The following is a 13,801-nucleotide window of genomic DNA, read 5'->3' on the forward strand; positions in this document are numbered from 1 at the left end:
ATAACCAGTACTTACTATTTTTGTTCCAATAAACAAAGTTGGTGGAGTTTACAATGGCATCCGTAGATTCCTTTGTTATATCATTGTACGTAACAACTAAAGATACATTTCCAATTTTCACTTTACTGTGTTCACCAATAGATATTTTCGGGAAAGCAACTGAGGAAAGAAGACTAGATTTGATCCAATGCTATTATACTGTATGCTTTAAAGAGATTATAAGGCAATATTTACATAATGGAAAAACACTAATTTAAAAACCTAAAATATACAATGTATAATAAATGCAGTTATTTAAAATGATAAATAAAAAAAAAACAAGACTTGTGTTAAAGAGAGAGAAGCAGTGAGACACCTATATCAGAGAAGTGTCATAGGGGCTTATCCAGTTTGAGGTTGAACCCTGAAAACTGACATAAATACATGAATATATAAAATACATTTGCAACAGAAATCAATGCTAATGGGTCTGGGCATAATTTCAGTAGAAAAATGAGAGCAAAACAGTGGTGTAATGTATGTCAGTTGAAATAAGAAAAAAAAAGGTCCTCCAAATCACATTATACACAACATTGAAACTACAACACCAAGAAGTCCCAGGATTGATAGACATGTTAACCATATGCAAATGATAAGACATAATATAATAAAATATTCAAAGCATCTTGAATTATTTAGTATTACGTATGGGCACCACACAAATAAATATACACTTACATGCCTTGGCATGGTTATTAATGGTTGTCTGAGAAATGTTTTTCACACCAAATGCATTTGGGGATGTAACTCAGATCCGCTAATGGTAGCTCCCTTTGCAAATGCCGACCAATACCTTTCCAGATGCGCTCGATGGGAGACAAGTCAGGATAAGCTACAGGTCATGGTAGCACGTTTAGGCCATGCAGACTGCTTAAAGGGGTACTCAGGTGGAAAACTATTTTTATTAAATCAACGGGTGCCAGCAAGTTAAACAGATTTGTAAATGACTTCTATTTAAAAAAATCTTAATCCTTCCAGTACTTATCAGCTGCTGTATGCTCTACAGGAAGTTTTTTCTTTTTTAATTCCTTTTTTTGTCTGACCACAGTGCTCTCTGCTGACACCTCTGTCCATTTCATGAACTGTACAGACCAGGATAGGTTTGCTATTTCTGCTCTGGACAGTTCCTGACATGGACAGAGGTGTCAGTAGAGAGCACCGTGGACAGACAGAAAATAAATTCAAAAAGACTTCCTGTGGAGCATAATGCAACTAAGTACTGAAAGGATTAAGATTTTTAAATAGAAGTCATTTACAAATCTGAATAAATAACAAATAGAAACAGCAATGCTGAGCACCAACGGCAGGTTTGTTCAATCAGTATCGGTAGCCAATATGAATGGACCTCAATCACAGCATACATGTGCATACGGGGGGTACTATCTTGAAGTGCATATAGTGCGGTACAACATCAATATCCAAGTAGAGGAAAAGATGCACTCACCCCGTGTTTGTAGAAAAAGACTTATTTTATTTTGCAGTGTGGAACAAAGCAAGACCCCAGCAGCTTGTGTAGGGATAAGGTGCAGGACGCTGCAGACGTCACAGCCGTTTCACCCACGCATGCATGCTTCGTCAGACCACACCTGTCTGTGATGCCGGCATCGGTAAATACCCTGGTGCACGGACATCACAGATCAGGTGTTACATATGGTCATGTGATCTACAATAAAATATATTAAAACCATATACCGGCAATACAAACATGTTTTTTCAGAAGAAAATTATTTTTTATCATAAATCATTAATTATGTACGTTGTCCTAATGGTTTGGACAGGGTCGGAGTCAGAGTTCGGAGATTTTGTTGAACACCTAAATCATAAGAACAACATGAATTTAAAATTTACATTAAAAACTAGCTATACACAATTAGAATTCTTAGATGTTATGATTAAAATTCAAGACGATAAACTACACACGGTAGGCTATAGAAAACCAACAGCTGGAAATTCACTATTGCATCATACCAGTTATCATCCTCCACATACTAAGACAGCAGTCCCCTTTGGCCAATATCTCAGATTACGCAGAATAAACAGCACCATTCTGTCCTAAGAAGAACAAGCAAAGGACCTTACTAGACGTTTGCTCCGTAGGGGTTAGCCCCATCGCTGAAACCATAAGACAGGTTATTTACAAAAATTGGTATTTGATACAAAAAGATCCCATTTCATCCAAATTCAACATAGAAAAACCTATTATAGCCTTTAAAAGAGTATCTAATTTGGGTGATGTCCTCACCAAAAGTAAGTATTTAAGTAACAAAAAAAAAGGATTGGCTACAAGATGCCATCCCTAAGGGCAACCATAAATGCGGAAATTGCAAGTGGTGCCCACAACTTCGTAACGGCACTTACTTTAAACTAGGAGGTACCGACATAAAAACAAAAGATTTCATGTGCTGCAAAACTAACTATGTAATTTATGCTCTTACTTGTGATTGCGTACATTTCTATATAGGTAGCACTACACGCGCTATGCACTTACGCTTTCGCGAGCACCTATATTCATTAAAGTCCGGCAAAGGATCTCCTAGAGTTATGCAGCATATGAAAGAAGTACATTGCAACAACCAATCAGCACTGAAATTCTTCAGCATAGGAAAGATCCCGGCACAGGAAGGGTTAAGCAGAAAGAAAACCCTGCTCCGAAAAGAAGCCTCTTGGATATTAAAAACAGGGAAACTTAGGTCTAAACGATAAAATCGATTTAGGAATGTTTCTATGAGATAATACTATATGTTTGTATTGCCAGTATATGGTTTTAATATATTTGATTGTAGATCACATGACCATATGTAACACCTGATCTTTGACGTCCGTGCACCAGGGTATTTACCGATGTCGGCATCACAGACAGGGGTGGTCTGATGAAGCCTGCATGCGCGGGTGAAACGGCTGTCCCACCTTAGACGTCTGCAGCGTCCTGCACCTTATCCCTACACAAGCTGCTGGGGTCTTGCTTTGTTCCACACTGCAAAATAAAATAAGTATTTTTCTACAAACACGGGGTGAGTGCATCTTTTCCTCTACTTGGATATTGATCATTTACAAATCTGTTTACCTTTCTGGCATCAGTTGACTTAGTAGGGAGAGGAACATGCGACCTGCCGTGGTCAAACACAGCTCCTAGGAGAAGTTGCCTTACCAGTGGTTCCATGACCAAATCAATGTAACGCTGAGCTGTTATGGTAGCCAGACCAGGTACTCATCTTCATTTCAGGTATTCACTATAATTCAGTAGGATCGGTGTGACATTTTCTCATGAAGGCCTCCTCATGATGTTGCCAACATGGTCTCCAGACCAATCTCCTGCTATTATTGCATCAAAGATCGAAGTGCAACTCAGCCCAGAAGAGGATAGACCTCCATTTCAGCCACCTTTGCCATCTGCCTCTGCACCATGAGCCACCTTTGAGAGTGGTGGCAAAAGGTCAATGGAACACATTTAGCTGGGCATCTAGTTTGTAGCTGAATGTCCTGACAGCAACTTCTGAGGGTTTTTGCCGACACTGTTCAATATCCAGTTTAACTAACAGTACAGAATTTGCATAGCCTCATGGCTTGTCCTACTTGGTGTTTCATTTTCAATTTTGAGAAGTGTAAACAATGCATTCAGAAAATCTTTGGACCCTTTTATTTTTCTCACATTTTGTTATTTTGCGGCCTTGTGCTTAAATAAAAAAAGCAAACAGTTTTTTCCCCCATCATTCTGCACCCCATAATGAGAATGTTAAGGGTGTATTCACGCATACAGTATCCGGTGCATATTTGATGTGAAAGATTTTATGCTATTTGCTTATGATTTCAGTGTAAACTAAATTATTAAACACAGCATCAAATCTGCAGCTTCAAATTCTGCACATAAAATATGCACTGGACAGAATAAAAAAAAAAATTGAAATTTTTGCTAATTTATTAAAAATAAAAAATAAAAATTTTGCATTAGGGCACCTTCCCACACGGCGTATTTGCTGCTGCGTATTTTATTTTCTCTGTTGAAGTCAATGGGTAGGAAAATACGCAGCACCAAATACGCAGCAAATACGCAGCAAAAAATAACTTCTATTAACCCCTTAAGGACGCAGCCCTTTTTCACTTTAAGGACTGAGCCCTTTTTCGCAATTCTGACCACCGTCACTTTACAAATTAATAACACGAAGACGCTTTTACCGAATATTCTGATTCTGAGAAAGTTTTTTCGTGACATATTCTACTTTATTTTGGTGGTAAATTTTCAGCGTTAGTTGCATCCTTTTTTGGTGAAAAATCCCCAAATTTCATGAAAATTTCGAAAATTTTGCATTTTTCTAACTTTGAAGCTCTCTACTTGTAATGGAAATGGATATTCCAAATAAACTTTATTTTTATTCACAAACACAATATGTCCACTTTATGTTACATAGTTACATAGTTACATAGTTACATAGTTAGTACGGTCGAAAAAAGACATATGTCCATCAAGTTCAACCAGGGAATTAAGGGGTAGGGGTGTGGCGCGATATTGGGGAAGGGATGAGATTTTATATTTCTTCATAAGCATTAATCTTATTTTGTTCCAGGAATGTATCTAATCCTGTTTTAAAGCTGTTAATTGTTCCTGCTGTGACCAGTTCCTGAGGTAGACCGTTCCATAAATTCACAGTCCTCACGGTAAAGAAGGCGTGTCGCCCCTTGATGTTGGCATCATAAAATGGACATACTTTTGCTTTTTGAAAAAATTAGAGGGCTTCAAAGTAGAGCAGCAATTTTCAAAAATGTCATGAAAATTGCTAAATCTGAAGGGACAGATGTTACAGAACTACAACTCCCAGCATGCCTGGGCAGTCGAGGCATGCTGAGAGTTGTAGTTTGGCAACATCTCGAGGGCTACTGTTTGGGCACCATTGTAACAGTGGTCTCCAAACTGTGACCCTCCAGATGTTGCAAAACTACAACTCCCAGCATGCCCAGACAGCCTTTGGCTCTCTGGGCATGCTGGGAGTTGCAGTTTGGCCCCCCTAGTGGTTGCCACAGTAAAGATCGATTTACTTTCACTTTCAATTCCCCCCCCACTGTCGATTCCCTACCTGATCAGGATCCTGCAGGCTCCAGCGAAGATCCCAGGTCCCCAGGCATCTTCTCCTGCAGGTACGGCCTCCATCTTCTTTCCAGAGCCCCTCGACATCCAAGGGCGGGCAGAACGGGGGGTTGCCATGGCAACCCCCTGTCCTGCACTGCCATTGGTCAGAACTCCGTTCTGACTAATGCCAGGGGATAGGAGTAGATCGCAGCTTTGCGACCTTACTCCTATCCTTTAGGCTGATCGGGGCTGTTGCTGACAACTCCGATCAGCCCTATTTTCTGGGTGATCGGGTCACCAGAGACCCGATCAGCCCGGAATTGGAGAAAATCGCATGTCTGAATTGACATGCGATTTTCTCCGATCGCCGACATGGGGGGGTCTCAGGACCCCCCTGGGTGATGTGCCAGGGTGCCTGCTGAATGATTTCAGCAGGCATCCGGCTCCGGTCCCCAACCGGCTAGCGGTGGGGACCGGATTTCCCACGGGCGTATGGATACGCCCTCGGTCCTCAAGGACTCGGAATGCAGGGCGTATCCATACGCCCTGTGTCCTGAAGAGGTTAAAAAAAATTCTTAATTCTTCCAGTACTTATCAGCTGCTAAAGTTGAGTTATTTTCTGTCTGACAACAGTGCTCTCTGCTTACACCTCTGTCTGTCTCAGGAACTGTCCAGAGTAGGAGCAAATCCACATAGCAAACCTCTCCTGCTCTGGACAGTTCCTGAGACAGACAGAGGTATCAGCAGAGAGCACTGTTTTCAGACAAAAAAAAGAACAACTCAACTTCAGCAGCTGATAAGTACTGGTAGGATTAAGATTTTTTTATAGAAGTAATTTATAAATCTGTTTAACTTTCTGGAGCCAGTTGATATGAAAATAAATTGTTATTCACTGGAATATCCCTTTAAAGTCTAAGGGAAAAAATCTAGGAATACCATTTTAGGTGGGTAGAATTTTCCCTATTAAGATGGCTACAAACTGACTATAAAGCCATATACTCACCTCACTTAGCCCAATCAACTAAATCTATATACATACTGAAAGAGAGTCTACGTTATCTTATCGAGGGTAAAGTTTTGCCAAATACCCAATATATATACAGTGTATCAGTGTATTTATAAGCTGTAGTAAACTGAACAAACTGTACCCCCATCTTCATTGCACAACTGAATCCGGTCATCCAAAATCATTTCCAATAGTTTTTCTCTACAGACCTAATAGAATACAGAACATTGGTATTAATGTACAGTTATAATAATATATTGCACTTATTCTCAATGAGACGTGAACATAGAATAGCTACCGCTCAAAACAACTACAAAAGTAGCAATACAGCATTAGCCAATAAGATAGTACTAATATGTAATTAAAGGATTTATTGTAGAGTGCAAAAAGTTGGTAAATCAATAAGAATCTAATACTTACAATACTGTAGAATATGTCCCTGTTTCTTGGTATATGCATTGACTCTACTAATTCTTTATAAATTATGTTATTTCAATTTTGCCAGTGTATTGTGTCATTCAATTGTTACAATCATCATTTCATTGGACCTACTTTACTACAGGGAAATCTAGATTTTGGGGAATTAATAAATATGTTACATAACAGCCATAACTTACATAGTAAAGACTTTTATTTTCTGTGGGAATTACAAGCTCAATTTTCTTCACACTTGTGTTTGGTTGTCTTTCCACAAAGGATTTAACTTCTTCTCCAATGATACCTACTGCTTCCTCAGAGGGATAACAAAGTTTTTTCCCAGGACCGATTACAGACATAGCTACCGAATGTAACTTCTTAGTATGACAATAGTTGAGAGTATCACAAAGTCCTTTTTTCAGAGCCTGCAAAACATTATAATTTGTAAGTAAGTCTTAAAGTTTAGTTCAATCCATATTCAGCCTATACACCAGTTTTTTTCAAACACTGTGGTTTTAGCTGTTGCAAAACTAAAACTCCTAGCATACTGGAGGCACACTTTTTTGGAAAACACTGCTATACACCATACATCATTTCATACACAAAAATCACAGGACCCCATACAAACACTTAAAATGGCCCCACCCCCTACTAAGAACAATGACAAAAATCAAACGTTTTACTAAATTAAAGGGGTTATCCAACATTAGGTGATGTTAGTACTTGCCTGCCAGACAGTAATGGACAGGCTTAGCAAGGATTTGTGCTTCTGTTGGTTGTAAATGGCCATGTTCTAAGTCCCCCATAACGCTGTTGGCTTTTTTGTGTGAACTGGTGTCACGATGCCGGCTGGCAGGTAGTGGATCCTCTGTGCCAGAGAGGGATTGGCGTGGACCGTGCTAGTGGATCGGTTCTAAGTCACTACTGGTTTTCACCAGAGCCCGCCGCAAAGCGGGATGGTCTTGCTGCGGCGGTAGTGACCAGGTCGTATCCACTAGCAACGGCTCAACCTCTCTGACTGCTGAAGATAGGCGCGGTACAAGGGAGTAGACAGAAGCAAGGTCGGACGTAGCAGAAGGTCGGGGCAGGCAGCAAGGATCGTAGTCGGGGGCAACGGCAGGAGGTCTGGAACACAGGCTAGGAACACACAAGGAAACGCTTTCACTGGCACAATGGCAACAAGATCCGGCGAGGGAGTGAAGGGGAAGTGAGGTAAAAATAGGGAGTGCACAGGTGAACACACTAATTGGAACCACTCCGGGGAGGAGCGGGGACCCGGAGCGCTCGGCGTAACAGTACCCCCCCCTTGGGTCTCCCCCTCTTCTTAGAGCCTGAGAACCTGAGGAGCAGACTTTTGTCTAGGATGTTGTCCTCAGGTTCCCAGGATCTCTCTTCAGGTCCACAGCCCTCCCAATCCACCAAAAAGAACTTTTTTCCTCTGATCGTCTTGGAGGCCAGTATCTCTTTCACCGAGAAGACGTCAGAAGAACCGGAGACAAGAGTGGGAGAAACTAACTTGAGAGAGAAACGGTTGATGATGAGTGGTTTAAGAAGAGAGACATGAAAGGCATTAGGAATACGGAGAGAAGGAGGAAGAAGAAGTTTGTAAGAGACAGGATTAATTTGGCACAAGACTTTGAAAGGACCAAGATAGCGTGGACCCAGTTTGTAACTGGGGACACGAAAGCGGACATATTTAGCGGAGAGCCATACCTTGTCTCCGGGAGCAAAAATGGGGGGAGCTCTTCTTTTCTTATCGGCAAACTTTTTCATGCGAGATGAAGCCTGTAAAAGAGAATCTTGGGTCTCTTTCCATATGATGGAAAGATCACGAGTCACTTCATCTACAGCGGGCAAACCAGAGGGCAAGGGAGTAGGGAGGGGGGGAAGAGGGTGACGGCCGTACACCACGAAAAATGGGGATTTGGAGGAAGATTCAGAGACTCTAAAGTTATACGAGAATTCGGCCCATGGTGGAAGATCTGCCCAATCATCCTGGCGGGAGGAAACAAAATGTCGTAAATAATCACCCAAGACCTGGTTAATTCTTTCCACTTGTCCATTGGATTGAGGATGATATGCAGAAGAAAAGTTTAATTTAATCTTGAGTTGTTTACAGAGAGCCCTCCAGAATTTTGACACGAATTGGACGCCTCTATCCGAGACTATCTGTGTGGGCAACCCGTGAAGACGAAAAATGTGTACAAAAAATTGTTTAGCCAACTGAGGCGCTGAAGGAAGACCAGGAAGAGGGATGAAATGTGCCATCTTGGAGAATCGATCAACGACCACCCAAACAACAGTGTTGCCACGGGATGGGGGTAGGTCTGTAATAAAATCCATTCCAATCAGAGACCAAGGCTGTTCGGGGACAGGCAGAGGATGAAGAAAACCAGCGGGCTTCTGGCGAGGAGTCTTATCCCGGGCACAGACAGTGCAGGCTCGCACAAAGTCCACAACATCCGTCTCCAGAGTCGGCCACCAATAGAAGCGAGAGATGAGTTGCACAGATTTCTTGATGCCTACATGACCTGCGAGATGGGAGGAGTGACCCCATTTGAGGATTCCGAGGCGTTGGCGTGGAGAGACGAAGGTCTTTCCTGGAGGAGTTTGCCTGATGGAGGCTGGAGAAGTGGAAATCAGGCAGTCAGGAGGAATGATGTGTTGCGGAGAGAGTTCAACTTCCGAGGCATCCGAGGAACGAGAGAGAGCATCGGCCCTAATGTTCTTATCGGCAGGCCGAAAGTGAATTTCAAAATTAAATCGGGCAAAGAACAGAGACCACCTGGCCTGGCGAGGATTCAGCCGTTGGGCAGACTGGAGATAAGAGAGGTTCTTGTGATCGGTGTAAATAATAACTGGAAATCTTGATCCCTCCAGCAGATGCCTCCATTCCTCAAGTGCTAATTTAATGGCTAGAAGCTCTCGATCCCCGATGGAGTAGTTTCTCTCCGCCGGAGAGAAGGTCCTAGAAAAAAAACCACAAGTAACAGCATGCCCGGAAGAGTTTTTTTGTAGAAGGACCGCTCCAGCTCCTACAGAGGAGGCATCAACCTCCAATAGGAAGGGTTTAGAAGGGTCAGGTCTGGAGAGCACGGGAGCCGAAGAAAAGGCAGACTTGAGCCGTTTAAAGGCGTCTTCCGCTTGAGGAGGCCAAGACTTGGGATTGGCATTTTTTTTGGTTAAAGCCACGATAGGGGCCACAACGGTAGAAAAATGTGGAATAAATTGCCTGTAATAATTGGCGAACCCCAAAAAACGTTGGATAGCACGGAGTCCGGAGGGGCGTGGCCAATCTAAGACGGCAGAGAGTTTGTCTGGATCCATTTGTAGTCCCTGGCCAGAGACCAAGTATCCTAGGAAAGGAAGAGATTGGCATTCAAACAGACATTTCTCTATCTTGGCATAAAGTTGATTGTCACGAAGTCTCTGAAGAACCATACGGACATGCTGGCGGTGTTCTTCTAGATTGGCAGAAAAAATCAGGATATCGTCCAGATATACAACAACACAGGAGTATAAGAGATCACGAAAAATTTCATTAACAAAGTCTTGGAAGACGGCAGGGGCGTTGCACAGGCCAAAGGGCATGACCAGATACTCAAAGTGTCCATCTCTAGTGTTAAATGCCGTTTTCCATTCATCCCCCTCTCTGATGCGGATGAGATTATAAGCACCTCTTAAGTCCAGTTTGGTAAAGATGTGGGCACCTTGGAGGCGATCAAAGAGTTCAGAGATGAGGGGTAGGGGGTAGCGGTTCTTTACCGTGATTTTATTAAGACCGCGGTAGTCAATGCAAGGACGTAGAGAGCCATCTTTTTTGGACACAAAGAAAAATCCGGCTCCGGCAGGAGAGGAGGATTTACGGATAAAGCCTTTTTTTAAATTTTCCTGGATGTACTCCGACATAGCAAGAGTCTCTGGGGCGGACAGAGGATAGATTCTGCCCCGGGGTGGAGTAGTGCCCGGGAGGAGGTCAATAGGACAATCATAAGGCCTGTGAGGAGGTAGAGTCTCAGCTTGTTTTTTGCAAAAAACATCCGCAAAGTCCATATAGGCCTTAGGGAGACCGGTTACAGGGGGAACCACAGAGTCACGGCAAGGGGTACTGGGAACCGGCTTTAGGCAGTCCTTGAAACAAGAGAGCCCCCAACTCTTGATCTCCCCAGTGGACCAATCCAGGGTTGGGGAATGGAGTTGAAGCCAGGGTAGTCCAAGGAGGATTTCGGAAGTGCAATTGGGGAGGACCAAAAATTCAATCTTCTCGTGATGAGGTCCGATGCACATTAGAAGGGGCTCCGTGCGGAAACGTATGGTACAGTCCAATCTTTCATTGTTTACACAATTGATGTAGAGGGGTCTGGCGAGACTGGTCACTGGGATGTTGAACCTGTTGACGAGAGAGGCCAAAATAAAATTTCCTGCAGATCCGGAATCCAAGAAGGCCATAGTAGAGAAGGATAAGGCAGAGGCAGATATCCGCACAGGCACAGTAAGACGTGGAGAAGCAGAGTAGACATCAAGGACTGTCTCACCTTTGTGCGGAGTCAGCGTACGTCTTTCCAGGCGGGGAGGACGGATAGGACAATCCTTCAGGAAGTGTTCGGTACTGGCACAGTACAGGCAGAGATTCTCCATGCGGCGTCGTGTCCTCTCTTGAGGTGTCAGGCGAGACCGGTCGACCTGCATAGCCTCCACGGCGGGAGGCACAGGAACGGATTGCAGGGGACCAGAGGAGAGAGGAGCCGGGGAGAAAAAACGCCTTGTGCGAACAAAGTCCATATCCTGGTGGAGCTCCTGACGCCTTTCGGAAAAACGCATGTCAATGCGAGTGGCAAGATGGATGAGTTCATGTAGGTTAGCAGGGATTTCTCGTGCGGCCAGAACATCTTTAATGTTGCTGGATAGGCCTTTTTTAAAGGTCGCGCAGAGGGCCTCATTATTCCAGGATAATTCTGAAGCAAGAGTACGGAATTGTACGGCGTACTCGCCAACGGAAGAATTACCCTGGACCAGGTTCAACAGGGCAGTCTCAGCAGAAGAGGCTCGGGCAGGTTCCTCAAAGACACTTCGAATTTCCGAGAAGAAGGAGTGTATAGAGGCAGTGACGGGGTCATTGCGGTCCCAGAGCGGTGTGGCCCATGACAGAGCTTTTCCAGACAGAAGGCTGACTACGAAAGCCACCTTAGACCTTTCAGTAGGAAACTGGTCCGACATCATCTCCAAGTGCAGGGAACATTGGGAAAGAAAGCCACGGCAGAATTTAGAGTCCCCATCAAATTTATCCGGCAAGGATAGTCGTAGACCAGAAGCGGCCACTCGCTGCGGAGGAGGTGCAGGAGCTGGCGGAGGAGATGATTGCTGAAGCTGTGGTAGTAGCTGCTGTAGCATCACGGTCAGTTGAGACAGCTGTTGGCCTTGTTGCGCTATCTGTTGTGACTGCTGGGCGACCACCGTGGTGAGGTCGGCGACAACTGGCAGAGGAACTTCAGCGGGATCCATGGCCGGATCTACTGTCACGATGCCGGCTGGCAGGTAGTGGATCCTCTGTGCCAGAGAGGGATTGGCGTGGACCGTGCTAGTGGATCGGTTCTAAGTCACTACTGGTTTTCACCAGAGCCCGCCGCAAAGCGGGATGGTCTTGCTGCGGCGGTAGTGACCAGGTCGTATCCACTAGCAACGGCTCAACCTCTCTGACTGCTGAAGATAGGCGCGGTACAAGGGTGTAGACAGAAGCAAGGTCGGACGTAGCAGAAGGTCGGGGCAGGCAGCAAGGATCGTAGTCGGGGGCAACGGCAGGAGGTCTGGAACACAGGCTAGGAACACACAAGGAAACGCTTTCACTGGCACAATGGCAACAAGATCCGGCGAGGGAGTGAAGGGGAAGTGAGGTAAAAATAGGGAGTGCACAGGTGAACACACTAATTGGAACCACTGCGCCAATCAGCGGCGCAGTGGCCCTTTAAATCGCAGAGACCCGGCGCGCGCGCGCCCTAGGGAGCGGGGCCGCGCGCGCCGGGACAGGACAGACGGAGAGCGAGTCAGGTACGGGAGCCGGGGTGCGCATCGCGAGCGGGCGCTACCCGCATCGCGAATCGCATCCCGGCTGGAGACGGTATCGCAGCGCACCGGGTCAGTGGAGCTGCCCGGAGCGCTGCGGTAGCGAGAGAGAAGCGAGCGCTCCGGGGAGGAGCGGGGACCCGGAGCGCTCGGCGTAACAACTGGCTATTTCCTGTTTGTGTTCCCTTCCTCCAACTACAATCCTCAGGATCCCTTGTTTCTAGGTGGGAAGTGACTTATCTCCCTCCCACACATCTACCACCCACCACCCATTGCAGCACAGCCAGGCTCCTTTCCATGTGTGCTGTGCTTGAAACTACAATTCCCTGCAGCCCTGTGGCTCAGACAGGATCCCTTTTAATAGAACTCAATAGAAGCTGTAAAAATCTCTATGCACTGAGCTCCCTGTATTGATACACTACACGTGTCCCACAGTGTGGTACACTATCAGTAGGGATTGCTGTCTATCAGCATAGGATCACACCCCCATGGCACTGAAAAGTCAGGAGCGAATGTGAGAGCCACAGCATGCTGGTGCTCTGTTGCCTTGACATGCTGTGTCCCCACCATATGTTTAGCAATGGCTACCTCTGTATGTACTATTAAGCCAAGTAGTCAACAGGGCTACATTAGAGTACAGTAGTAGTAGTCAGAAGTGGACACAGTAGGAAGGAAAAGTATAAGTCCTCTCTTTATATTTCCCATTGTTTTGAATACACTTCTGGCTTTGGCTTGAAAACTGCAGTGGCAGTTAAAAAAAAAAAAAAAAAAACATGCCTGGAAAACTTTTGTGGAAACCTCACCATAGAGTCCTCTGAATAAAAGCTGGTAGAAACATAGAATGTGTCGGCAGATAAGAACCATTTGGCCCATCTAGTCTGCCCAATAATCTGAATACTATGAATAGTCCCTGGCCCTATCTTATATGAAGGATAGCCTTATGCTTATCCCATGCATGTTTAAACTCCTTTACTGTATTTGCAGCAACCACTTCTGCAGGAAAGCTATTCCATGCATCCACTACTCTCTCAGTAAAGTAATACTTCCTGATATTACTTTTAAACCTTTGCCCCTCTAATTTAAAACTATGCCCTCTTGGTAGATTTTCTCTTAAATAACCTCTCCTCCTTTACCGTGTTGATTCCCTTAATGTATTTAAAAGTCTCTATCATATCCCCTCTGTTTCCTCTTTCTTCCAAGCTATACATGTTAAGGTA

The 13,801-nt window shown here is 44.6% G+C and overlaps 1 protein-coding gene across 5 annotated transcripts in view; it reads right to left on the bottom strand.

Annotated features, from left to right (window-relative positions):
* Positions 1-13,801, bottom strand: part of LOC130369520 (protein mono-ADP-ribosyltransferase PARP14-like) — a 95,578-nt gene that overhangs the window by 38,129 nt on the left and 43,648 nt on the right. For all 5 annotated transcript variants that reach the window (XR_008892804.1, XM_056574885.1, XM_056574877.1 and 2 more), the window contains exons 6-8: positions 6,725-6,949; positions 6,250-6,316; positions 16-159 (exon numbers count right to left, since the gene is read on the bottom strand). Coding sequence is in view for 4 of the 5 variants with exons in the window: in XM_056574885.1 (XP_056430860.1) it covers positions 16-159; positions 6,250-6,316; positions 6,725-6,949 (436 nt within the window). In the remaining variant the exon portion in view is untranslated. The remainder of the gene's footprint in view (positions 1-15; positions 160-6,249; positions 6,317-6,724; positions 6,950-13,801) is intronic.

This window comes from Hyla sarda, chromosome 1 (assembly GCF_029499605.1).
Source record: "Hyla sarda isolate aHylSar1 chromosome 1, aHylSar1.hap1, whole genome shotgun sequence".
Lineage (NCBI taxonomy): Eukaryota > Metazoa > Chordata > Amphibia > Anura > Hylidae > Hyla > Hyla sarda.